Here is a 27,632-nt window from a genome sequence, read left to right as displayed (position 1 = left end):
TCTGCCTCAGTTCTGCCCAAGTCAATTCCTCTTCATTCTCAGCCTCAGTGTCATGGTTCCTCCTTCCTCGTCCTGCATCCAACCTCCGAGCCTCATCATCCTGATCTTTTTGGTCTGTATGTTTTTCCGACACGCTACCTGTTTCCAGCGTCTGGGTTTCCTCCTTTCCTGACTCTCCTGCCTCTGGGTTGTCCTCCCAAGCTGTTCCATGAGTCTCTCCCCCTCCCGAGCTACCATCCCCAGCGGTCCCAACTGTGTCTGCAGCTCAAGCTGTTTCTTCTGACTCCTTTGGTTCCTCCAGTCTGTTCAACCTCCTGGCATAATTTCTTGAGCAGTCTTGTCTGCTTTTACTGTGCCCAACACTTGCTTGACTAGTTCTATGTTTCTGAGTGTCGTGTGCCTTACTATAAATAATACAACAATACAATCACTTGCATGATATCACCCGGCCTTGCTTATATTGGCAACAAGGAAGAAATTGTATCATGGGACTGAGTTTATAGCATGTTTTACTGAGATGAACTGGAGATAAAATGATATAAAATATGGCAGGCAATCCCCTCATTCTATCTCTGGGAAGCAAAGCTAACCAAGATGCAATGGGATGTATGTCTGTAATAATACATAAAATTAGGTAGTAAAAGTCCCCTGGCTGATATGTACTTCTTTATTCTATGAGATTTATAATTCCATACAAAGGGAAGAATTATTGAATCTAGCTTTGAAGAAAAATGGATTTAGCGAGGAACATTGGTATATATATTTTGAAGGAGAAAAAGCAATTGTGGTAGAAAAATCTCCTTCATTGTAATTGTATTACCAGATAGGCTTTTCCAATGTGACTTTAAAAGGGAATTTGGTGTTACCCCATTTGATCCTATATCCCCAAAAGGTGCCAAATAAATCATTTACAGTTAAAATTAAGGGAATATTTATCTGAGTATATACTGTAACGCTGTCGAGACAATCCATGTCTGTTTGTACTTGGTTTTAGCTATTATAAATAACTTACTGATTCTGCTTATGCTCTGCTTATGCTCAACCAAATCACCACAGTATACTATAAATATCACCATAGACATCATTTGTATGACGTACCATTTTTTACTCTGTGTTGAGGAAATAGCATTTTCTCATTTTCAAACTGCATGCTCAATTTGCCCCATCTTCACTCCAAACCACAATCTAAACAGACAACATTTTGATCAGTAAATACACAAGTAAATCAACTTTGGAGTCAGCCTGCAGACTCATTGTTGTACTTGTTATTTGGCTTTTGTTGCTTTCTGAGAAAAAGTTTCAAACATGAATTGTTTCTCAGGATTCTGTCATGTAAACATCAGCTTGTTAGAAATACCAAATCGTACAAATGAAAGTTAATATTCAATATATATATAATATTCATTGATCATGCAGGAAAACCCATTGTAGTCTTTGGTGTAACGGATGTTTTATGTTTCAATTTAGTGTATGAAGAGCATAATGTGATTCCTCAAATAGTTTTGAAAATCAATAAAAGTTAATATTCTGATGTAGAAAGGGAGGTTTTCAACATTGTTATAACTGGAATTATTGTGGAATTACTCAAGTAAAGTACCTCAAAAATGTACTTAAGTGCAGTAAGTGGGATGCAGCATACAGGACAGCATGTACTCTTTAACAGTAACCCCAAAAGCCATTGTTTGACATCATTGTCAGGCAGGGTAAAAGCCCAAGTTCAAGTTGAAGAACTGGTTTATCATCACAGCCAATCCAAGTTCTGTATGCACCCAAACAATTAAGAGTTTATGGGTGGGACGCTGGTAAGGGATCATGTCCTTATTTCTGCTAGTGACTGTTCGTCAGGGGACGCTGGTGATGAAATTAAGTAATGATCATTTTAAATTTAAAGGCAATATTTCCTTCCGATTAAGAAAAAAATCTGTGACACGTGAGATCTGCGTGGTTGTACGTGTCAGTGTGTGACTCATACAGACGTACCACAGAGATATCACTGTGACCAGGCGTGACGAGCATTTCGGTGGAATGTTTAACCATCCACAAAACTGGTGAATGCACAAGAGCCAACATGACACAAGTCACTTATCACTAGTAGCAGCATAATGTCTTTTCACCACCCACCCCACCTACCCCCCGCCCCTACCCTTCCCATTCTCCTTCCTCTGCAACCTAATCCACATTGATACTCACCGATTCCTCACAGTTTCCTGATTACTTAGAACCAAAACATTATACGGGAGGGGGGATGGACACCACACAAGGTTAACAATTCCACTTGAACAGCATACAAATGGGTCAGTCCACCCACGATGTGTCAGTCTCCTAAACTTCGCTTGAACCTGCTACAGTAGGAAAGCAGCCCTCCTCTCTTCAGGTAAGTAGACTGCATTCGTCTGACAGCTTTATTTCGCTCAGCATTATTTGATCTAATTGCATACCACGGGGAAAAGTCACCCAGACAGTATTTTGGACAAGATATTTTTTTGTGATCTTTTTTCATTTTGTTTCCATGCCTTTTTATTTTATTTTATTTCATTTTTAATCAACCTGTAAATCCAATGGCATTACAGTTTAATAGCATAATTTAAAATGAGCTCGCTCTGGCAGTATAGCCTACATCTTGACTCTATTTTGCCATTTTTACATCTTCTTCACTCTATTTGTTTTTTCAATCTCGGTTAGAAACGTGTAACCTGTAGACTATACTGATGGGAAGTAAATCCGCGGTGATTCACCCAGCTACACTGATGCTGCTCTTTATAACCTGGAGGGAAAGCATACATTGCAGTGGACTTACAGGTTGGTCCAGATTTGTTTGCTACAATTATTCACTCATTCGTTTGTCTTTCTTATTTGTTTGTTCTTGAATTACCTAAACCCCCCCCCGAAAAACCGAAATCATGCTGTGGTGCTCTGAGGAAACCAAATAAAACCAAATGAATTTAATTTAATGGGGTCGCAATGAGTAAGTTGTTCCACAGAATCAAGGGATGGTTGCCAGTTCAGGTGCGACTGGAGAAAAGAAAAGAAATCCATTTGCGCCAAAAACAACTTGCTGTAAGAACAAAAACGCCTTTTATTAAAAGTTACTCATGCAATCCAATTATAATTGTAATTACCATGCAACATCGGCATGCTCATAAAGTAGATTTTGATTGATTGAACTCTTTGGTTGGCCCTGGATCTAATTATGGTGTTTGGGTGTGACTGGGCATTCACATTCAACCTCTATCATGAAACACTTGCAGTGGAACCCCCCGAGGACCTTATGATATTAGACCCTGGTCATCTTGGACATCTTGAGATTACATGGAGCCCCCCAGCCAGCTTGATCAACATGACAGAGTGCCCAAAACTGTACCAGCTGGAATACTTCGACACATACAAGAACAGTTGGACTGTAAGTACTTCCCATTCCTACATGGTATGAGATCCAGGCATAAAAATACAGATTTAACAGCTGTAAAAGTTTGTATTGTGAATACTTATCTAATATATTCATGATATTCATGTAGCTACAGCAGTATATGGCAGGCTCCTCAAAGGATCATTAAATGGGCTGCTCATTATTGTTGCCGCTCCCACTTCAGACAACCTGGTTCATTCTGGTTAAAAAAGTCTTTCATCACTGTGGATATTTTTTTTTAATCATTGTTGGGTTTTTTTTGTTGGGAAAATGCCAGAAGTCTGAGTCGTATATCAATGGATGACCATGATATGCTTAACCAAAAATTAACAAACCATAAAATGCTAAGCAGGGCTGGGACAACAATACAGATGTAGTAATGTTGATGCAAGGGATGTTGATATCTGATGCAAGAAGCAAGGAGTCAGGTTACAGGGATGATGATAACTATCATGCTCTGAGAAATTCAAGACCCAAAAGTACAATGATGTTGTCAGTGATGACAGGGAAACAGTTTTCACTGGAATATCCAAAACCATGCAAACAAAGCAGGCAGGAAATGCTACAAAGGAGTGGCAGCCAGCAGCTTTGTCAAGCAGGCAGGTGAACAGTTAGGAAGAGGAATTAGGCAATTACAGAAACTGAGGTGTGGAGAGCTTGGCAATGAGCCATGCTAATGATCTTGTCTGTCACAATGAGTGATGCTGTGATAATGTCTGTGACTACAGTAACATAATGTCGTCTATTTTGACTGTTTTGCGTCGCATACAGTTCAACCAATTTTAACTGTAGATGTTTCAAATAAACTATCAAAGCTTGGCTGTAACTTTCTGAAAACTCCATTCGGTATTGTCACACATTTAAAAGGTGAATTTATTGTTGGCAGGATATGAACAGTTCCTCGTCATACTTGAATGCTTCGGGATATTGTTTTCTCAGGTTTCAGGTTACTTGGTGGGGCGGCAAATTTTCTCAAAAACAGGACTTACTAACAATAATAAAACAGAAGCCCACAGGGAAGCACAGTGTCAGATTATATTTCATCGAAAGTCCAGTTTCCATTGGCATCTCTGTAAATACACCCAGTACACATAATAAACGCAATCTGAATAACAGATTTGTGTTTCTGGATTGACAGGCCATCAGGACACCTAGCAGGTCATACAGTGCCCAGTTTGATCTGATGAAAGACATTAGAGTGAGAGTGTACACTTTGCTGAGTGGACCATGCACCAACGGCACTATGATCAAGAGTACGAGCTACACTGAACTGGTCCAGAAACCCCCCACCACAGGTCAGTCATTGAGGTTGTACAAATGTGTGGTTGAAAATAAATATAGGGAGATGTTTATATGATCCTGATTGTTTTGGAAAGTGTATGCAGTTGACATTGATTGTTCTACCTCTAGGTGTTGTTGGTACCACAGTCAAGGATTTCGTCTGTGTCTTCCATAACATGGAGAACATGGAGTGCAACTGGGAAAGCAACCAAAAGATGCCAGCCAACTCACAGCAAAGTCTATATTTCTGGTATTTCATTTTTTTTTTTTTTTAAGCCACACCAGTAATGATCCGTAGCTACTTTGATCCAAAGCAAAAAATCTCCACTACTATTGGATGGATTCCCATGAAATTTTGTACAGACAGTCATCCTAGTGGCATTGGTGATCCCCTGGAATTTTCCTCTGGAGCCAACAGTAATTTGACATATTTAGGTTCGCAGTGAAATGGCTCTATCTATAACTACAGTATAACTACTGTGATGCCTTGAAATTTCATAAAGACATTCATGTTTCCTATAGGATGAATTTTAATCAATTCGGTGATCTTCATCTAGAGCCACCAGCAGATCAAAATTTCACCTACTCCATTACCTTGGTTTATTGGTCATACACCACAAATACCTGCTAAACTAACATCATTCCCCTTGTGTTTATCACGGATTAGTAAATGTTTAGCATACTAACATGCTAAACTCAGATGGTGATCATGCTATAAGCTACCTGCTAAACATCAGCATTTTAACTTTGTCATTGTGAGCATGTTAGATTGACAGCCAGTTCCAAATCAACCACTTTTAACCATTTTATATTCACCTAACCACGACTGTTAGGAACCAAATACAAACTGGAGCTCAACTTTCATCTTACAGTTTGTTTGTTTTTTTTTCGTTTACATACCCTCCAAGCTTGTAGTATCATTTACATCATACGTCATTGTTGCTTGCAACACTCAAAAAAACATGTCTGGATGAATAGATAATAGCATTGTAAGCAGTGTGTCGTCTGGTCTGTCTCTTCCCCAGGCACAAAGAACTGGAACAAGCAGAGGAGTGCCCGAAATATATGATTTCACACAGTGTCAGGACCGGTTGCAACTTCACAGGGAAACCTCTCCCTGATTTCACTGACATCAACATCTGCATAAATGGCTCCTCACCTCACGGACCCCTAAAACCAACATTCATCTCCCTGCAAATCCAAAACCATGGTACATACATGTTTGCCTTCACTGACTGCTCAGTGAGGGTATAGTAATTTTTGTCCTCATGTTTTGACCTTGTATTTGTAGTCTTTACTTGCTCCACTGCAGATCTGCTGTTGGTTTTCCTCTCGGATTCCTGTCACAGTTTGTAATCTTTAAACATCTACCTTGTTTTAATATTCATGCAGTGAAGCCTGAAACCACAGAGAAACTACATTTGCAAACACATCCAGATGGGCAGTTGGAATTACAGTGGGAGCGACCTGTTGGGAAGGTTCCTGGGCACTGTCTAGAATGGGAGGTGGAACGCAGTCAAGAGGGACCTGATGGAAAGATTGCATTGGTATGGTTTACCTAATGAGTCCTTTTTTCCCCCTGATAAAACACTCTTAAAGGGAGAGTTCAGGTTTTTTGATGTGGGGCTGTGTGACTTGGTGGATGCATAGTTGGTACAATACCTGCATTAGATCCTGAGCAGCGCACTCCCAGTTAGGAGATTCCACCTGGGGCATTGGCAGACTAGCAGAGCATGGGGCCAGCAGAAAAAACGTGTTTTAGACACTTTTAAGAACACCCACCAAAACAACCTGTTTAAATGTATGCTTCATGTAGAACATTTAAGCACTTTCCTTTGGAACTACATTTTTCAACTGCTGAAGTACCGTATTCCTACTCACAATCACACCTAGGGAGCGCACTGTATCATTCCGCTACAGTGCGCTCTGCAGGTGCACAGCAACACAAAGCTCTGCTAGTCTGCTGGCGCTCACGGTGGGATCTCATAACTGGGAACGGGCTGCTCAGGATTTGATTGAAGTAATGTACTGACTATGCATGACAACCTCACACCACCCCACGTCAAAAAACCCGAACTATCCCTTTGAGTCACTCACTGCCACCAACCAGAGCTTTCCTTTCAGAAATCCTATTAATGTGTGTAGCTTTCCACCTCTGTCTTGAATGGGCTTAAACAGATGCAGGAGTTATTGCAGAGCCAGAGCTGCTGTGAGAGTTGTATAAGCATACAGGGAGGAGTAGAATAACAAGCTACACAACTTTAAAACTTCAAACTGCAACAGCATCTTCTTTTAACTTGAGCATTGTGTCTTCTTATTTCCAAGAACACTCACTACACAGAATGTCTGTGTAGATTCTAGTTCAAGTCCTGCTTCCAGCCATTTACTTTATTCCCTCTGCGATTATCTGTCATCTGTCTCCAATTATCCATCCCTCTGCAAGTATTTGACTAATTTTGTTAACACCAAATTCAGATTCTTGTTAGTTTTGATAACAGCCAATTATAGGATTCAGCCTACAGCTTAGTTTTTGTCTTTCTGTCAGAGTATGTAATTCCAAGTCACCTGAGGCACAAAATGATCACACCCCCAAGCTATAAAAGACATTGGTGGTTATGATTTGTCACGCAAAGACTTCAACACACACATAACGGAACAGCATTAGTTTGTGACATTTGTATAAAGTTCTGAGACATATGAGTAGAAGTATATAAATATTCTTGGTAGATAAATGATCATAATAACAACCTCATTTGTGAACTCCACACACTTAATGCATTTAATAGACATGGAGGAACATTATAATTAGGTTTGTGGTTCCTGGAAATCCAATAGCAATGTAGCACTAATTTGTCCTCCTCTGACTCTTGAGAAACTTTTCTGGATCTTTAGCTGCCAGATGTTTTTGTGACAGCTACTATGAGAAAATGTTAATACGTAATTTAAGGAAGTTTTGGCACTGAGCGTTAACTCTCTGACTCTAACTTGTGTTATACTCAAATCATTTCTCTACTTTTTTTAATTATTGACAGCAGAAGATTTTAACCGAGCAGACAAGCCTGACTCTGCCCCTCCTCAACAACTATGAGAGAAACTGCCTCAGGGTTCGGTCCAAATTGCACAAGTACTGTGTAGACAAAAGCTTTTGGAGTGAATGGAGTCGTACAACCTGCCATCCAGGTAATGATGTTTAAATTTACTACATCACTGCATTAAATACATCAGTATTCATTATCTGTCACTAATCAATGTTAATTCTGTGAGTAACTTGATGAATTTAAACCTAGCTGTTGTCAGTTTGTGTGCTGTGTGTGCTTTGTCTGCTGTCTGCACTACACACTACTGTACAACCATGTGTGAACTGAGTCTTTATTCCTTCTTCCAACTGCACTGTCATCCACATCACATCCATAATTTAGGCTTATAAACTTTATATTTTTGAACCATGACCTTCAGTGCACAGAGCCCCCCAGGGATCTTGTGGTAGAAAAATGAATATTTAGGGGAGAATCCTAGAATGTCATAAATGTAACACCAGCGTTTTTTGCATTTAAACCTGATTTTACAATCACACTTTAGTATAACTGTCTGAAATGCCTAAAAACACACCGATAAAGATATATTGAGAGATAGGAAACCTGGAAAAATTCAAATCAATCATATCAAAGAAATGCTACTTCAGTGCTGATGACTCTAAATGTATAGTATAGTATACACTTTACGTCACTTATCATAATTGGGGAACCCGACTAAGAAGATTATATATTTAAACAATACTTTGCTATAGACACCATTACAGTTCAGTTGTACTTGTTTTTGCAACGGTTTTCCAGTCCGCCTGCATGGTTTACTGATCCGTGTACTATCCATGTGCAAGGTTTATTAATCCGTTTCCACAGATTCTCACAGAAATATGTATTTTCTACAACATGATCCTTGGAGGGTTCCTCGGATCAAGAAGCTCCTAAAATATATAATATAGTTATCGGATCAAACCAATCTAATTTAATACCCAATATTAAAAGACTTGGATGGGCCAAAAAAACTTGATCAGGACATCTCTAATCATGAGTTTAAATTCATTGTATTTAATAATTTCTGAAGGATTTATTAAGAGTGTGTTTCCAGTGGGTAAATGAATTACAGACTAAGATGTAAAGCAACTTTTTAGTCTTAAGCCACATCAACAATTCTTCATGAGTCATGCTAACTTTGTGGATTCCCAGCTGGAAGACCCTGATGTCCTCATCATAGTAAGATTCATTTTATTATTTATTATTATTCATTTCATGATATTGATATCTTTCTATTCTAATGTCAGCTTTAATTGAAATTATTACATTAGACTTTATGATTTTCCTCCATACCATTTTCAGTGTTAAAGAGGATTTTGTTTGATGAAGTAACAATGTAAATCAAAATGTTTTCATTCGTAAAAATTTTCAGATACAGAGAGCCATAAAAATACATAACGCACTGACAATACCTGACATTTTGTGGAATCTCACTCTAACGTGTTTAGCATTTCAATATCTCATTTATGTCACCTCCGCCATGTGTGTCAGAATAACAAAATAACAGTTCAGGCTTTTACAAAACAAAAAAACAAGCAAACTTGTGCAAATTTTTCCACAGATGTCACAAAGGTCCCGTCCATTGTTCGTCACAAGGGTGAAGGATCATCTTCTGTTTAGGCTTCGTGCTGTACTGGCAATGTCCTGAACAAAATTAAGTAGAAAGGAAACATCGCTTTCTGTCAGTTTATTTGTGGTAACTGGATTCATTTTCAATTTGTATGGAAATTTAGACACTTAGACAACATTGTTGTCATTTGAACATTAATGTAAATCTATCTTAAAAATCTTTGTTTTTTGAGATTATTTTGAGTGTTGCATTAAAATTTTGAATGTAAATTACTGTCATTTTGTACTGAAGAAGAACATTTTTCACAGATGTACCATAACAAGCACAATGAGTCCTCAAGAGACTTTTCATCAACCAGGAAATTAGAAAACAGTGTTTGAAAGTTTATAGGTTCCAAGTGTGTACAAAAACAGCCAGAAGGTACAGGTACTGAAGGAGAAAATTCAGCCTTTGTTGCACAATTAGTGACTCAAGTTGTCTGCCTAGCTATACTATATCCATGTGTCTGCACTCCCCAAGTAAAGGGAGTTGGCCACAAAAAGAACTGCATGGCACGAGAAAAACTATTTTGTGAGAAAAAGACACAAGTGAGTGATTTTTTTGTACATTGTGGTATTTTCTCTTAAATGGGCACATTAGTCACTCGAGTTACATAACTATAATTCTTAAGGCACTGTTTTTTCAATTATTATCTAGCTAGTTGATTTATGGGACTCAGCTGTCCCAGCTGTATTTGGCTGTGTGCACTGTTTTCTAGGCGGCCTAACTTTTTATTTTGATGTTTAATGTTTGTCTTGACTATTTGCCAAATCTCTTGCCAGTTTATTTAGACTTCCATGACTTCATCTTTGTTAAAATTCCAATTTCTTCTGAGAAAATTGATATTAAATATCTCCATCTGTATCTCATTGTCATTTACAAAGAATAAATGATCAAACTCTGTGCTGGTGTGAGTCTCCTTCTTTGTACTCCAGGTGGTTGATAAAGGTGTTCCTCAAGGATCAATATTAGGCCCCTTGAAATGTTTATTTTTGCTGACAAGTACAGTGTAACAGTCTGTTTTTGATGACTTGCAGACATCCGTTCTGTTGCTTTGGCTCTGATCTCCACTATACTTTACTTGAAACAACTTGTAGTCCTGAGTAAGCATAGTCCCCTGAATTTTTAGACAGTGCCAGAGGACAGTGACATGAGTGTGATCTTAAAGTCGATTCTGAAAGTCAGCACTTTTTACCCTCATGAACATTTTTTAAATTTCTCATTTAAAAATGTTGTAGTATAGTGCTAACACAAAATGTCTCCAAACTACTCATTGATCTATAAAATGATCTTGATCTTCTGCCTTGTTTCGACATTTTATTCATGCTGATTTATTGTTGTTATGTAGATTTTAGTTGACTTGTTCATTGATAGATGTTTTTTGATGAAGAGATTTGTAAAAAAAAAAACTCATAAATGTTAAGATAGACCTCATATGTGTGTGTGTGTGTGTGTGTCTGTTTTAGAAATGAAAGAAGTCACACCTGAACCAGAATGGGACATGATACCAGTTTATGTATATATTGCCATCGCCATCATAGCCATACTGATGCTGACTCTGTGTATGGTGGCAGTGCTCAAAGTGTGAGTATATACATATATACAGTACTTCATGCAAACACACACACTAAGATATACAATGATATTAGAAGATGAGCTCACTTCAGACTGTGCTTCCATTCTAGGATGAGATCAAGACAAGAGAAGAAGCCGGACTCTCTGCTCACCAGCCTATTTGCCAGAAATTCAGTTCTTACAGTGGTGGAGGCCTAAAAAGACACGTTCATCCGACGGATATTTTAATGTTGCACTCCATCTCTGTCATTCTTCAGGGTCTCTATATTGAAAATCACACTACGCAGCCCTCAAAGTGTTTGTAACCACTGCTAACACATACTGAAGATACTCCGTATTAGACTGAAAGTTATTTACAAACAAATATAATATTTACAAACAGTATTATACTATTTCAACATGCTATACTGCGCTTGCCTTTTTTGTTTACATTTTTATGAAAATGCTTACATTTGTATGAACTACTCTGTGATGTCATGTTAAGAGAAGAGTGGAGTAGAGGAGTAGAGTAGTAGAGGAGAAGAGTGTCAGTTATAATGGTTGCTTATTTTATGGCTACCACTTGCCAGCTGAGTTAGTCAGCAGAGAATATTTTGCAGATGTTGTGTTGAGGAGCGATTACTTATCTTTTGGGAATTTGTGTTTGATGTTTTACTACTTATTTGATAGTTAATCCAATCAGTAAGGGTTTTTTTTGTGTGGTGGAGAATTAATTATGTTTTATGGGTTATTTTATTAGATTTTTTTATTTTCACTTTTTGCCTCAATTCTTGCCAGATAGTTAAAACAAGAAATTATATGTTTTGTGTTTAAATCCACCACACAGAGATAAAACATATGAAATGGTTTTGTACTATGTCTTTACTTCACAATTCAGTAAGTGAAGTCTTTAATTGCCTGCAGAATTTAAATGAGAGGATTTCTTTAAATGGGTTAATACAGAAGAAATGAGTGTGTCAGGGGGTTTTAATGCCACAGCTCCTTGCCTGTTCTAGTAATTTTTTGTTTTTGTTTTGAAGGGTTTGAATCATAACATGAATGCAAAACAATGTTTACGTAATTGTTAAATAATATTTGTTCAAATGTGCCAAAATGCCTCATTTACATCAACTGTTACACTAAATGCGCCCTCCCTTCTTTTACATTTTGGTACATTTTGTTGTATTAAAACGTAGAGTTGAATGTTGTCTACACTTTATAATGAGCTCTAAGGTATCATTATTAATGTGACCTCACATCCAGGTACCTAACTATCTACTCTTAACAACTTAAAAAAAAAACAAAGAAATAAAGAAAATGCGAAAAATGTAGCTTCCATGTTCTCATATTGTGGGAATATTTTGAGCTCCTACTGTATTTAAATACACAACTAATTTTTTGTCTGACACTTAAATATAGAGCACAGTGGAAGAAAACAAGTCTATGGGAACAATTGGGCAGTTTAATAAAAACCAGTAGGCTATTTTTGTAAGATGGGTTCTGGGAAACAAAACTGTGGGAACCAGTAAGTGTTTTATTGCGAACTGACCCCTGTTTAATTTTGTGGCCTATTTTAAATAAAGTCTACTGTTGAAGTTACTATACGCTGTAGAATTGTAAATTCTTTCAAGAAAGTTTGTTAGTGAATATTAGGTACAATGAATTTGAAAATGTCTGCCTCAGATAAAAGTGTTATTCAGGGCAAAAGGAGGAGACTGTAGCAGAAATTGATCATATCAACTGAATTTGCTCAACTTCTTGTCTGTTTGAAAACTGACTCTTTTGAGAACTGTAAAAGGCAAAATTCTCTGGTTCTGACTTATCAGATTCAGCTTTGATCCCTAATATAAAAGTAGTATTGTCCATTGAATGCCCCCTTATCAAATCAATTAAATTTGGCAGAAGTAAACATGAAGGGGTAATTTACTTTTTAAAATGAAAATGCTTTGGTAATGATACAGTATTTAACATCTGCTCAACCTTGGTTTCGTGAATAAAATAGCTGGAATCTGTGTTTTATTTATTATTAATGAATCATGGTATATTTGTATAAAGTCAGGAACAATAACAGCAATAACTGCTGCACTTTGTACATAATGCTTTTGTAGCCATCTTATCAGATTGCTTTGAGCATAGTTTTACTTGCATATTCACCAAGTCATAGTATTTTGACAACCTCTCAACCTGCAAGTCAATGTTTCTATGAATGATTTTACCACACAGAAGGAGGCTCCATTTGCTAAGTTTGCTGCAACTTCTATACTAGTCATAGAAGAACAATCTAACATGCTGTATGTTCATATGTATCCATCACAGCTGCCTTTGTCTAAAAGAGAAAAAAAATATTTTATGTACAGCAAAGACAATACACCAGTATTGTGAAATTGAGGTATCTGAGTCAGTCAGTAGCATCAGTTGGGTAAATATGGATGTGAGTGGAATGAATACATGTGTGAACAATCAAATGATAGGTGTTGTAAGATGTCAAAACAAACCAAAAAGATGTGTCAGGCAGGGCCTGAGGGAGAGAGAGAGCGAGAGATAGAGAAAGAGAGAGAGAGAGAGAGAGAGAGAGAGAGAGAGAGAGAGAGAGAGAGAGAGAGAGAGAGTGACCCAGATGCTGTGGAACTGACTGGGCCTTACAATCAGGCTCCTCTGACACCTAAGAAAATGAATACACATTGAAAGGCAGGACAGTGGCTGTCAAAGGTACATGGCAGAATACTTGTATGTACGGTAAGATGACCTGTTATGTAGTTTACCCCATTTGCTTATGTAGATAGCCTGCTTTTGTTGAGAATATAGTATATAGTTATGGGTGACACCTGATTTTTGCCATACTCATGATGCCCTCTAGTGTCCAGATAAACTATGACACCCACCAGGTTTGTAGATGAAATGGGTGTTTTTGATATTTTTAGTGGATCATCTTGTGACATACAGATTAAATTATTATGATTATGATTATTAAATTAATTCAATTATGATTAAAACATATTTGTATTAAAGTGAACTCAATGCTTCCTCATACTAATATTTTTCATTTAACTTCACTTTTAATTACCATGTTCTGACACATGTAAATCTGATAAAGTGGTTATTATGCCACTTGTCATCTTGTTGTTAACAGGATCTGTCATTACCTTTATGTGTGGGTATTTGGCTGCTGAAGAGCAGAGCATTGCCAGTAAAGCCGCAGGAAGCTGTGAGTCTGTGTGCAGCTATGTTCCTTGCTCTTAATTAACACACATTACACTACTCTGTTGATACTGTATATACTGGTCTCACCAAACGAATCAATTTGCAGTGCAAGCATACGTTAATCACAGAATTTCCACTCCATGATAGTTTCTTTCATGTTGGGAAAGTAACCATCTGATTCCAGGCTGACTGCTGTTTTTGAGTGTTTGATCCAACATTCATTGACATCCACAAGGTCAGCTACGCAGCTGACTGCTTCCCACAGCAGGTCGCCTTGTCCATATTTGACTGTCCATGTGCTTGTGTGTGTCTATGGGTGATTGTGTTTTATAAAATTCATTCATCAGTAAAGAATGAATGAGAGAAACTGTAATGAATCTCTCTCTCTTTCTCTCTCTCTCTCTCTCTCTCTCACACACACACACACACACACACACACACACACACACACAGATATTTCTCATTTTTGGGTCATGGGTGAGGCACACAAATGTTATTCATGTAACTTGACTGCTGTATTTACACCAGGTTTTCCATGCACAGTGCTGGGGTTTATCAGGACCAAAGGGACTGCAGGGCAGCACGAGCTGATAGTGGAGGAGAAGTGAGTAACCTTTTTGAAGTTAATATGTAATTTTGGTGGAGCCAAGCTTGATGGAGGATTGGTTGGAAGGTAATGTATAGCCTGGGTGTTACTTTTCAGCCCATTTATCTGCCTCACTGGTCTGCTGACCCCAGTCTGCCGAGGACTTCCACTGCTGAGGATCAAATGAGGAGCTGGACAGCTTCAGGTTTGCATTCATAATTTTCTGGGATTTTCAGTCAATCTGTGAATAATTCTATCACTAAAACACTAATGTCCCTCCTCAGGCAACAAGGTGTCAGAGCCCATGTTTGTCTCTGTCCCCCGGGCTCAGTAACTGGAATCTGTCCCTGCAGAGTGAAAGTGTGCAGGGCCTGGCTGGTTACTGCACCCAGGGGCCAGGCTGCTCTCCAAAGGCCATATTATCGTCACTTCAGATAGAATCCATTGCATGAGATTCACAATCAAATGTGACTAAATGTGTTGTCTGTCCTGACAGCTGGAGTAAAAGATTTTTCTTGCTTTGGTTTTGTTTCCTTTGCTGAGATACAGCAAGCTGATATAATCCTCTACAGTAGTGGGGAAAGCTGTTGTCATACCCAAAGTATCCAGAGATGAGAAAAAGTAGCAGCAGCTGCAGAGGCACAGAATCATCCTCAGCTGGACACCCATGAAATAAATATTTTCTAATCTTATGTTATACAGTTATTATAAATCCTTACAATTATTCTGTGTGTTGTATCAGGTCAGTCTTATTGGAGTCTGTTGCTTCTCTTGTGCCTATTTCTATCAGTGCAATCTCAACCCCAGTCAAGCATGCAGGCGTCAAGTTTGTTTTCCTGTCTACTGTCTTACAAAAAGTAAACGCTTAATATTTTTTCTTTGTCTGTCTCTGTCATGTCTTTATTTTCATAGAGGAAAGAGAGAGAATCAAAATAAACACACCAGTGTAAACTGATTTTGGATCAGCACTTTTTAGCAGTTCTCATGGTTTTTGATCACTCTCTCTCTCACTCTCACAGCTCCAGATGTTATCGAGTCTGATCACCAGGTTAGAGTTGATAGTGTGGTTGTGGTCAAACATGGTGCTCTGATCACAGGGGAGAATTATTATATTTACTGTAAAACTTGACCAGTGCCAATATACCGCTTCATAATGCAGAGGCACGTAATGCAGAAAAAGCTGTAACTGTGTGGGTGGATTGCTGGGAGTGCTGACAACCCACTGGAATTTTGACCTTTGACCTTTATAATACACCAAAATTAGAGAGTGAATAATGTTAAAACCTTCTTCCCTCCAAATGAAAACATTGAAAACTTGCTCTGAGAAAAAGATTTGCATATTATGTGGATCAACTGACGCAGAGTGGGTGTTTGTGTGTGTGTGTTTGTGTGTGTGTGTGTGTGTGTGTGCGTGTGTGTCTATCCTGAAAGTTTCAAAACATTCATCTACAGTAGAATACATTCATTTTTTTTTAAATGTCCTGAGTCAATGTTCCACTTGTTTAAAGTGCCAAGTCCCCTCACTGTCAAAACATATTTCACTTTGTGCTCTAATGTTCAACTACTGACACGTGTACAGTGTGTGGGACAACAAATTAAAATGCTCATATCGGTGTCATGCTTTACAAACTGTATGATGTGTGTGCCATCTCTGCCACCCTGTCGTGTAACCACGTCACCTTTGACTAGTAAGTCACATTTCAAAGATTCCGGCGAGGTCACTGCTATTATAAGAGAACCACTGACACCGACACCTCACACACTCAACCCACCAATACACCATTCACAGGAGCCAAGCGTCACGTTCACACGGTGCAGTATTTTGTGTCTTATCCCCTTGGAGCTGCTGGGGAGTACGTTTTCACACTGCTGCAGCTGGGGAAATTGTTTATCCCTTACGAAAGATTCCTTAACCAGCTGTTGCTGTTTTTTTGGGTAAAAAAAAAAGAAAAAGAAAAAAAAGAGAGATTTCACACCAGGCTGCTCAAGTGTAGCAGTGCCTTCTGTTTCACACAAAAGATTTTTTAAAACTTTTCTTTCATAAACACACTTAAAAAAAAAAGTGTATAAATAAACAGCCTTAAGCCATCTTTTGATCTGAATAGTAAAGGGTTAAAAAAAGACCATGTTTTCATATTTTTCATCAATGGTGGCTGTAATGTTTGATAAGTAAACATCACAGTAAATTTAAGCCTTCAACCACATTCATCTATCACAGGCATGACAACGTAATAAAAATCTCCCACCTAATTAATTACATGGCATGGACGCATCAGCTCTCAGGCAGTTGTAAAGTTTAACTGCAAAACTTGTTGTGCGGTTAGCAATAAAAATCTTTCAGTTGCTAATCATGTTTCAACCAGAGGAAACCACGCGTAGCTGCCTCTGAGGAATATGTGCTCCCGGATAACGAATATGTAATTTTATCTCATTGCTCCTCCGTCTGAAAAAAAAAAAAAAAAGTGGGAGGAGGGGGGTGTCAGGACAAAACATCATACCATTGAAAATAATCATTTACACTCTTAAAACTCCCAAAACTACTGTTGTTTATTCTGGATTTTCCTTCATGTAGAAATACTTTGTACACATTTACATTTTTCCTTTGAGACAAACTGGTGTGAGTTTCCAAACAAACTACAAACACTCGATAGCTCCAGCATATATCAAAAGCTGACTAATTTACACTTCTAATATCAGAAGGCTTATCTTTACTAGATATGTCTCAGCTAAAACACATGGAGGGACAAGTTCAGTTTTTCAATATTTATAAAGTGGGAAATGATGCCATAAATACATTAACAACGAGCTTGTCCTCATGAAATGCTACAAAAAGAATAAAAAAGTAAATGCGGAGATAAGTCAGTCTCTTTCAATGTTCAGCCACTGCACAATCACGTCTGTGCTGAGAATCTACTGTCCTGTTTCTCTGACAATAGAGAGATCCAGGTCAACGTGCACTGGAAACGTCCAGCATCGGAGGCTCGTGCCTGTCCAGAAAGCTCTCTTTGCTTTAGCTTTGCCGCCTCACCGCTGATACCGGCAGGGCTGAGGGACCCGCTATAGCTGCATGTGTGGGGAGGGGGTGGGGGGTGGGGGGTGGAGGTCCTATTCAAACAGCCCTGGCCTAAATTAGGCCTTCACAACCTGTCTAAAAATAACAGGGAGCAAGACAGCAAGAGAAAGAGAGAAACAGGGTCTGTGCTCACATATGCATTGGCCATGTGCAGAGTGAAGAAAAGTAGCACGCCTCTTGTAAGGGCTGTGTTTGTGTATGTGTGTGTGTGTGTGTGTGTTTATGTGTGTATTTCCAGCAGCAGAAGACTCAGTACATTGCATCCTCGTATATGTCCGTCCGCAGGCAGAAGAGGATCCCTCCGCCCAGCATGAAGATGGTTGCTCCCCAGCCGAGCCCGTAGCCCCAGTTGAACTCATGATAGGTCTGAAGAACTGTTCCGTCGATGAACTTGATTGGGTAGAGGACCAGAGCGCAGGCCTGCAGAACCACTAGAACCAAAGGAGAGTCAAATATAAGATGAAATGGAATATATTTGGGGTTTGAACTGGTGGTTGGACAAAACCAAATGGTGACCTCCGAGGCTGAAAAATTAAGCCAACACGGAAGTACCAAAAACTGCACTTCTTGGAATGGCTGCTTGAGGCTCGCTCCAAAAGTGAGTCAATCACCATAGACTCCCATGTGAAAAATGCCCAACCTTACAGCAGAAATAAACATGTTTACAGCCTGGTACAAAAAATGGTTTTGGATCTCTATGGCTAATTTCCTTCCTAACTGTACGGGGGTTGAATTTTTATATAACTTACCTGTTTAAATTTCATTAAGGCTTAAAGTTCTGCATAATTGAGGTCGTGGCCGCTTTGAATGACAATTGAGTGGGCATATGCTTGGCGAGTTGAGTTTGGCGAAGTCAGGCACTGCCAAGATGGCGACGACGGAGCAGCCCACTCTGAGCTTCAAAACCACTCTTCAGAAACCTATGGGTGACGTCACGGAGGCTACCTCCATCTTTATATACAGTCTATGGACAAAGCCAGCAGTTTGAAGACAATCACCTTGAGCTTTGGCATTTGTCGTTACTCTGACATTTCACAGACCAAACGATTCATCAATTAAGAGAGAAAATAATCTGCACATTAATCAGTAATGAAAATAACAATTAGTGGAAACCTTACTTACCACTATCAGCACACCATTATAAAACTTCTATTTCTATTACAAGTACTACAATTGGTCCACTTCTGCTACCAACACTCAAATGTTATAGCAGTATTGATAATATTTATAAATAGTGTACAATGTTTTAATATATAGTCTGCCTATGAAAATATGAAAATATACTTTTTTATCTTTGAAATTTTATCCTTCATCTTACTGTAATTATTATTATTGCACATGAGCCTTTCAGCACATCCTGCCACTCCCACATTTCACTGTACATATTGAAAGATCCTTGAAACTGTTCTGCTACTACAGCTGCTGCCACCGTATTGTATTACTGTTGCAAGAACCCTAAGCTCTATCACTACAAGGTCTGTTTTACTTAATGTTTTATTGCCCTTGTGTCCTCTCTGCACAAATCTGTTTTATTCCTCATTAATTCTCCTGCTGGTTCTTCATCATCACATTGGCACTTCACTCTTTATTTGTTAAATTTTCAAACTTTTCTTTTCTTCTTTCCACCTTCTAAAATGCTTTTGTCCAACTCTGAATGTCATCGTTCTTTTCAGACTTTTTAAACAATTTTTTGCATTTCTCCTGCTTCACCTTGTTTCACACCTTAACAAGGAGAAGGTCTGTGCTTTCAGAGAAGTATTTAGTCCTTAAAAATGCACCATTCAAATCAAAAAAACATGTCATGGTAATGGCCTAGCTCTTTTGAGGACACGGATCTGACAGCTAACACACTGCTGTAAATGCAGAGATGTGACTGTGGCTGCTTATGAAAAGGGGCTGAAGGATGAAAAAAAGGAAGGTGTCGTTCAGTGTCTGCAGAGAGACCCGGGAGCCAGTGAAGGTAACTACAGAATCGTTATATTAGTGATTATCTTCTTCAAGTCAGTGTTTCTGCTGCTTCAGATGATCTCAGCAAAACCAGCCTATAAAGATTTATCATTAAAGGCAGAGCAATATAAAATATGAGTGCTTTTAGGAGCCAGTAAACGAGGAAAGATACATGTCAAAACAGGTTTATGTAATTTCAGTTGAGCCTTGAACTATTTACTTTTAGTGCCACAGGGTTTATTACTTTGATGAAGCTCCAAATAAATGGGTTGGCAACAAAAGGTTTGATTAATTTATTACTCTTGTGATGTCTTTTGAAAAAAATATCATCCATTAAAAATTTGTAATATATGTATTTGGCAGTAATTTTATTTGTATAGCAAATTTCAGGTGAGGACCACAAGTGCTTTAACAAAATAAAGCATATGTTTTTAGCATAAAATGTTTTTCTGTTTCTCATCTAGTCATCTGCATAAAAAGGCAAAAACACTTCAAGGATAACAATCTTTGTATGACACATCTTCCTGTGGGTCTTTTGTTCAGTGGAAATTAAGGCCTGACTTTTCTCCCTGACAGTGACTGACTAACACAACACATTTCCGCACCCAAAAGTAAAGTCCGTGCAGTTCCTTTATTTTGTGAAATATCAAACAATCGTCATTATTCTTTTACCCTTGAAACAAAATTACTTTTATTGCCTCCATCACTGTGAATCATTTTTCCTTTAAATCATTCAGCACCATGGACTACCGGTGGTAAATGTGTTGGCATCATTGTGAGTGTAAGAGCATGTGTGTGATCAAAGGTGTTCTGCGGTCTGCTCTCACTGCAGTTCCTTTGCGTGCGTGCCTGGTGACTCCGGAGGAGAGGACTGTGTGCAACTATGGCTCCACCTTTCCTTCCTACAGGACGGAGAAGTGGGCGTGCAGGAGGACGGGTGGTGGTGCAAGAATGTGGCGGTGTTGATGGAGGCCAGACTGAGCTTGCAGCCCGCTGAGGTCATATTTCTGGACAGAAAATAAATACCACACAGCCACAGTCCTGCCAAGGGGCATTTAACAACCAACCGTTCTGCTGCTGCTCTGCTGATGACTGTGTGCCTGTATGGAGTCCTTATTCTCACCAGGATCTTAAAGCAATTACACACAGGAAAGGATAACACTGCATTCCCACGCTTTTCAGTAAATGGCTAATAGTCAAAGACATGGCCATTATGTCGACTGCACACACTGGTCCTTTGTGACTGATGTTTCCAGGGACAGAACAAGACTACATTTTCCTAAACATAAACATTTTTCTGCAGTTCGACAACATCATATATATATATATAGATATATATATATATCTATATATATATATACACATTATTATCTATCTGGAGGAATTTCTGTAGATGAGAAGAATGACACCACTCTCAATGTCTGTCTCTTAAATGTGTGCTACAGAGCATAAAGACTGCAAACAGGGGGAAACAGCTCTGTCCAAAGTCAACTAAATGTTCCGACCAGCACCTGGAAAGCTCATGAATAAACATTTTACAGATGCAAAAGGTATAGGAGAGATACAAGTCTTCTCATCTACAGAAACTCATGTCAAATAACCAAATAAGCGTATGGTTTGCCAACTATTCCTTTAAGTTAATGAGGTAAAACTGCAGGAAGAACATTATTTGTGATAATTAAGAATGTCTGTTTTTTATATAATCCAATTTTATTTTGGAAACTGGTAAAACAGGAACTAGGCACGAGTTAAGTAGAGGTGAGTGGTTAATGTTTCATTGCTGTTGTTAAAGTAAAGTAAGCACAGGTTATGAGTCAGTTATTACAATGCCTGTATAGTATATGGAACAATGGATCTTGACTGCTAAACCTTTCCTCATAATTATGTTTTATAGATAGATCCTCCCTCAACAGTGTCAAAATTTGGTTTCAGCCGGAGCACCTTCAAGGATGCATGAGAAGTCCAACTACGAGGCAGTGCTGGCTGAGGAGTCTGTGGTGGCTGTTTTTTTTCACTCTGTGACTTCACTGTGTTGGTAACTCTGCAAATTCTGCGGCTACTTTTTCTTGGCGCAGGAGCGAGCAGCTCCCCAGACTCCACACCACAGAAAACATGAGCTCAACCAGCAAGCCTCCTTCAGCTGCTTCTTTTCTTCAGCACCCTTTTATTTAATTTGAGCACTGGAACAAAAAAAAAACACTGTCTATATGGAAATTGTTGTGGTTGTGGTGAATGCGTAAATGTACCATCTTTCTGTTTCAAAATGTGCAAAAGTATGATGTGTTGGAACATTGGATAAATATTCATACAAGGTGAGAAAGTGCAGAGGGGGAAGGTGCTGGTAAAGAAGAGGAAGACGTACCTGCAGTGAAGAGGAACACAGCCACGGTGCGGTAGTGGTATCTCTGTGTCCCCCGGCAGAGGGAAATAAGGGCCACCAAAAAGGCCACCAGGGTTGCCACGGCACCGGCCACCAGCAGCACCAAGGTGGCAATCTGCCAGTCTGCAGGACGGAACACATGCAGGTTAGAGTGGAGCATCCCACTCGACAACAAAAGCTCGATTCACAGAGCAGCGCTGTTGAATTGAACCGCTGTGCTGACAAACACAAAACAAGTGCTAATCCCACAGAGTGAAGTGAGTGAAGCAGAACAAACTGAGGCCTGCACGACACACGGCCTCCATCAGGAATACACGTAACAAGAACCTGATTAGTAACTCAGCAGTCACAGTTATTAGATTAAATATGCAGAATGTACCTGAACTACTTCTTATTACCCGTCATCATGCATGTTTAGTGGGTTTAAGTTTGTATTTCAAAGATATTCAAACCACATGCATCCTCTGAAACATTATCATTATTTCCACGTTTCATTTACAGTATTCTGAAGGCAACATAGGCTGAAAATAAATCTCTGTATATTCCTGAGCTTCAGAACAAGCTGATAGTTGATGAAGTCTTTAACTTGTGGTTTCCAGCCTGTTCCATGTCGGTTCAGCCCCGGAGGCTTTTTAACAGCACATTTATTCTATTTACTTCAAACAAACTGCATTTGCTCCTGCTGGAAAAGTAAAACTCATCGCTTCCAGTGCGTCAGAGGATTCTTCCCTGGAAATACCTACACAACACTCGGTTTTTTTTTGGACTCAGCTTTAGTCTTTATTCAGAAAAGCACTGAGAGAGAGTCTGAAACCAGAAATGTATTCCTCTATCTCCTGCCTGCATTGAGTATTCCCTCTTTGATGTCCCACTTATCACTGTCAGAAGAAAGCCAAACCTCAAAAGACTTGACTCAAAAGGAAAATTTGCATTTGATGAAGCTAACAAGCTCAGCGAACAATCTTTGCTGGGTTTGTGTGTGTGTATGTGTCTCTCTCTCTCTCTCTCTGAGCTACTGATTCACTTTTCTTCAGGGTGGTTAAAAGCAACATTTTGACAAAGACACATCTGAACTCGATTTGATTCATCCTTCATGGGAGACGTTTTTTTCTGACATCTTTGGGCCATTATGTGGTTACAATTTTAACTAAAATAAAAAACCATCTCTTCAAAGAGAATAAAACAGCATACTCACATCACTGGTATGTCTCTCTGTCACTCACTGACACATTCAGTCATTATACTGTTCCCATCTACATCATTTTAGTCACCTGCAATTTGTCCTGTATGGAAACGTGTCTGTCATATTACATCACTCCAAAGATGAACTGAAATTTAAGACTCCTGGGATAGGTATGAAAATATGTGCATAGTAAATCTGCTTCGCCTTTTTGGTGAACTGCACCTTTAACCCTAACACACCCCTCCACCGCTGCTTTAATGAGCTCTGCAGACACTCAAAGCGACAAACCGCCTCCTATTCACCCCAACACATTCCACAATATCAGAGGGCAGTCAGAGAGCAGCCTGTGTTTCCCTCTTTGTAGCTGTTTGTGTCTGTGATGGTGGTCAACGTGCAGCAAAAGTCACTCTCTCCTGTTAAAATCATACAACAAAAATCATACTTTTGGCAACCAATTAGGGCAAAACTATTATATATGTTCATTAAATTTATATTTAATTCTCTATGGCGTGCTTTCAGCCTTCGAGTCTTTTTTGTGAATATCTTAACAGCCAGCTACTGTATGTTTAATGGAGCTCCACAGTACCAGCCACCAGACAAATGCTGGTAAATCTGGTACATTTAATACGGATTTCCTCCCCGGGTGGGGAAAGGAAGGGGGTTGGGTGCGTAAACACTCCTGTCATGTGGCTTCTATGCTTGACAAAAGGCAACCTGGTGGGTCCAGGTCTGGTGAGGTGGACGACGGGGAAGATGCTGCATGTGTCTTTTCATATCCCCTCAAAGCCTTCTGGGTGGTTAGACTGTGTTAACTCTTTGTGTGCCAAAGGGATTTTTTTTTAAAAGTTTCTACAGAATGCCATCAGTGTTTTTCCTGTTATTTTTCATCCTAACCATTGGAAACTGACATTGCATTCACCAAGAAGTAATGTTAAATTACTCATAAAGAATCAACGTTTCAACATGATGCTGATTCACCACCCTTTATGACTGATTCGTTACTCACAGCAACAATGAAAAGAATGATAACTATTACTTAATCAACATGGTCTCAATTTACACTCTGTTGTCTTGTGCTCATGCATGAATCAGTCAAACCATGCTGGCTGAGCTGAGCATCACAGTGTGTTTGTCATAGTGACACCACGTCACTGCTCTGGTATGAAGAGAGGAAATATTTCAGCAGCACAAGAAACCATGAATGCCTGGACAGAGACCAAGAGGCCAACTAAAACAAACTCTGGCTGGGAGATGATGTCCATAGAGGCCAGTCTGATGGTTTGTACAGTTCAACAAATATTCCTCTTTGTTTGTTTCAAACACTGGATGTGCAGCCTCTTTATGGCCCTACTAACACATCCTGAAAACAAGTCACTGATAACATGTTGGTTTAAAAACATCTCCACAACTTACAGAGTTAAGGTAAATATATTTTATACCATATAAAGTACTTCTCCACAAAAAGTAGTACTGCAGTGGTTCAGCCTTGAGATCTCAGCTTTATGTAGCACATATTTTCAACATCGTCCTACACTGAGCAACAACAGGTCAAAAACCACAGCAGTTTGCCACTATTCTCAAAGAAAATAACAGCTTCCTAACCCCAAGAGCAAAAAGTTATAAACAACAAAACAATAAAATGTGAAAAAAACAAAAAACAAATGTGCAAAAAACAATCATAGAGACTGATTCCTACCAGATGTGAGGGTGGAGAAGCAGCTCCACTGAGGCTCCTCTGTCTGGTCCCGTGCCTCGGACTGGGAGCAGGACTCCCACAGAGAAAGGGAGAAATGCTCGGCGGTGACCCAGGCAGGGCTCAGCAGAGCCACCACGTCCAAACACAGCGCGAGAAAGACGCACAGCAGAGCGATCAGCTTGAAGGGTCGGAACACATACACCTCGTTCACAGACATCTTCTCAGTAAGAGATAAACACCGCTGCAGGTCAGTCACTGTGAGATCAGCTCGCTGGAGGTCCGTGTGCGTCTTCTCCCACCATAGCCTTCACTGCTTTTCTGTGTGTCCAGCTGGAAAAGTTTAACAAGAGACATCCGGTTAGATCGGGTTTTCAAAATAATTGTTCTTGTGCTGTGCTAGACCAAAAAGATATGACCCTATATATAACTCTAACCCTTATTTAAAAACTTTTTTTTTTTTTTTTAGCCATGTGGCTGCAGTCTTCCACAATATAATAAACTGCAGTATAATAATTTACACACATTTTTTCTTCTTTTGTGATAACTATAGCCTAATGATTAATTATTAATCATGATTATAATGTAAGTCTGCGTGGTTTGATTTTGTTTGCAAAAAAATTCAAAGCAGGACAGCACAGAGTTTAAACTAATACTAGGCCTATGTCAGTTTTGGTGCACTTAGTATAGATACAGTTTCAAAATATTAATTGGGTGTCCATATGTCAGGCTTACTCCATGGACTGAAACAAAATTAGGACTAACAAAACAATAGGTAAAAGGGATGGGCTACAAAACATGATCAAAGAATAAAAGACTCTTTAAACTCAATCCCAAATCGAAGTTAGACTATATTTGGAGAGGGTATGAGCTGATGTACCACTTTTAGTGGATGTCAAAAACTTCTGGGAAAACAGACATCCACAACAATATAGGATAAGTCCTGCTCAACCAGGCCCCATAAAGTCTCAACTTTGGTGCTTTTATTTTGAAAGCCAAATTAGGAAACCACAACCTCTTTAGAAGTTTCTACATGTTTTTATTTTTAGAGGGCCAGAAAGTTAATTCAGTTCCCCTTCAAAGTCCCCTCAGAGGGAAATGTAACACACAGTTTTTCACACATAAACACACACATAAACACACACACACACACACACACACACACACACACGCACGCACGCACGCACGCACGCACGCACACACTTGAGGAAAAACAGATCCTCTAAATGCAGTCAAAAAAGTCATTATACAGCACAGTATGGCCTACATAGAATAGAGTTAAACTGGAGCAACAACAATAATACAAAATCACACCTAAACAGAGTATGCAGTCAAGCAGAACAAAATATAAAGTGAGCATAAAGATAAAAACCTAATCAATCATAAAAGTGAAAATCGTGTGTACTTAACCACTTGTATTAGACTCACATTTTCCACTGTAAAACCAAGTCAGTACAAATACTGACACCATGTATAACTTCAAAAGGGGGGCGTGATTCTGACACATGCAACCAAAAATATTGTGCATATACCAAAACGTATAGGAAGACAAAATAGTGATGCAAACATTGATTTCCCCCATCTCAGGTAAGACAATAATGCAATGTGGAATTAAAGGGCCAGTACATATTTATTAATATAAGATTGTGTGACTAGCAGTGCTATTGATTGGAGAATAGCTCATAGGCTACATATTGTGAATTATTGTAATGTGGTAATGATCCAGCAGATGGCAGCCATGCAACATTTCGGTTACTAATGTCCACAAAACAACATTATTTCTACTGTTACTACCTATTCCCTTTATTACACCATGATTTGTGTAATTATCAGAAGTAGATATGATTTGTAGCAGGAACAGCAGTACTTATATGAACATGTTGACCACAAAAGACAAAAATCCAGTGCTTGCTGAAAATTGTTGTGACATTGTAACAGTAGAGCTGTCAGTGAGCTCGTTGGTCTTTTCTGTTAATCCCGTTCTGGCTTCTTCACACAGCCAGTGTGTAGGCCGAGCTCACTGATATTTTTAACTACTTTGGGAAATAACCCTTTCATCCATGCTCAAACATATGTTGGGTTTAATATCTCCTGTAAACAGCCACAGAATTTCATACACTTCATAAATCCCCTAAATGAAATGACAAGTATAAAATTAGACAAGATTTGACTACAATGTGGTCCAGTGATTTTCACTCGCTCCGTATGTCTGGTGAAATATTTCCATCTTCTGGTGAACCAAATAATTGCAGGAGTAAATATGGATAATCAGATGGATGTGGGACAATCCAAACGGCCTTTCTGAACCACATCTGTTCAATCTCCATGTGTTTGAGGAAGCTTATAAGGTGGCTTTTGTTTTTTTCAACACAATCCATGTCAACCACCTTAATGTTTCTACACATTGTCACTCTCGTAAGGCCATAAGAATGGCCATCCACGCTACACCTTCAACTGTTTGTCACACCAACGAGAGAAAGACATGAGAAGCTACCCACATATCTTAAGAATCAAGCTGGCTGCCCAACATGATGCACTGATCTGCTGTTATGGAAATTAATAATTCATTCCTTGATTTCATAAAAAGTGATGCATTTCTTGGGCATTAAATACATTTCTCCAATGTGTAGAAATGACACAACTTC

The 27,632-nt window shown here is 39.0% G+C and overlaps 2 protein-coding genes across 6 annotated transcripts; one reads left to right on the top strand and one right to left on the bottom strand.

Annotated features, from left to right (window-relative positions):
- Window positions 1–2,216: 2,216 nt before the first annotated feature.
- Window positions 2,217–12,483, top strand: LOC111234437 (interleukin-13 receptor subunit alpha-2-like). Of its 5 annotated transcripts, none has more exons than XM_022762528.1 (10): window positions 2,217–2,374; window positions 2,683–2,799; window positions 3,249–3,400; window positions 4,545–4,701; window positions 4,817–4,937; window positions 5,713–5,897; window positions 6,080–6,234; window positions 7,723–7,867; window positions 10,837–10,954; window positions 11,056–12,483. In XM_022762528.1, exons 2-10 carry the CDS (start codon window positions 2,709–2,711, stop codon window positions 11,141–11,143), a joined length of 1,212 nt encoding a protein of 403 aa, XP_022618249.1. In that variant the 5' UTR covers window positions 2,217–2,374; window positions 2,683–2,708; the 3' UTR covers window positions 11,144–12,483. The 5 variants fall into 5 exon arrangements, with proteins under 5 accessions (XP_022618249.1, XP_022618248.1, XP_022618252.1 ...); XM_022762527.1 differs by having other exon boundaries at window positions 7,720–7,867; XM_022762531.1 differs by lacking the exons at window positions 10,837–10,954; window positions 11,056–12,483 and adding exons at window positions 8,914–8,940; window positions 9,323–10,199 and having other exon boundaries at window positions 7,720–7,867.
- Window positions 12,484–17,796: 5,313 nt separating this feature from the next.
- LOC111234541 (transmembrane protein 47-like) lies at window positions 17,797–25,283 on the bottom strand. The gene is made up of 3 exons (XM_022762688.1): window positions 24,991–25,283; window positions 22,094–22,234; window positions 17,797–18,215 (listed from the first exon to the last, which is right to left on the bottom strand). The coding sequence occupies exons 1-3, from the start codon at window positions 25,205–25,207 to the stop codon at window positions 18,034–18,036; spliced, it is 540 nt and encodes a 179-aa protein (XP_022618409.1). The 5' UTR covers window positions 25,208–25,283; the 3' UTR covers window positions 17,797–18,033.
- Between the last annotated feature and the right edge of the window lie 2,349 nt (window positions 25,284–27,632).

The sequence above is a fragment of the Seriola dumerili genome, unplaced genomic scaffold (genome assembly GCF_002260705.1).
Source record: "Seriola dumerili isolate Sdu_G_001 unplaced genomic scaffold, Sdu_1.0 BDQW01000449.1, whole genome shotgun sequence".
Classification (NCBI taxonomy): Eukaryota; Metazoa; Chordata; class Actinopteri; order Carangiformes; family Carangidae; genus Seriola; species Seriola dumerili.
This window is presented reverse-complemented; position numbering and strand designations above follow the sequence as displayed.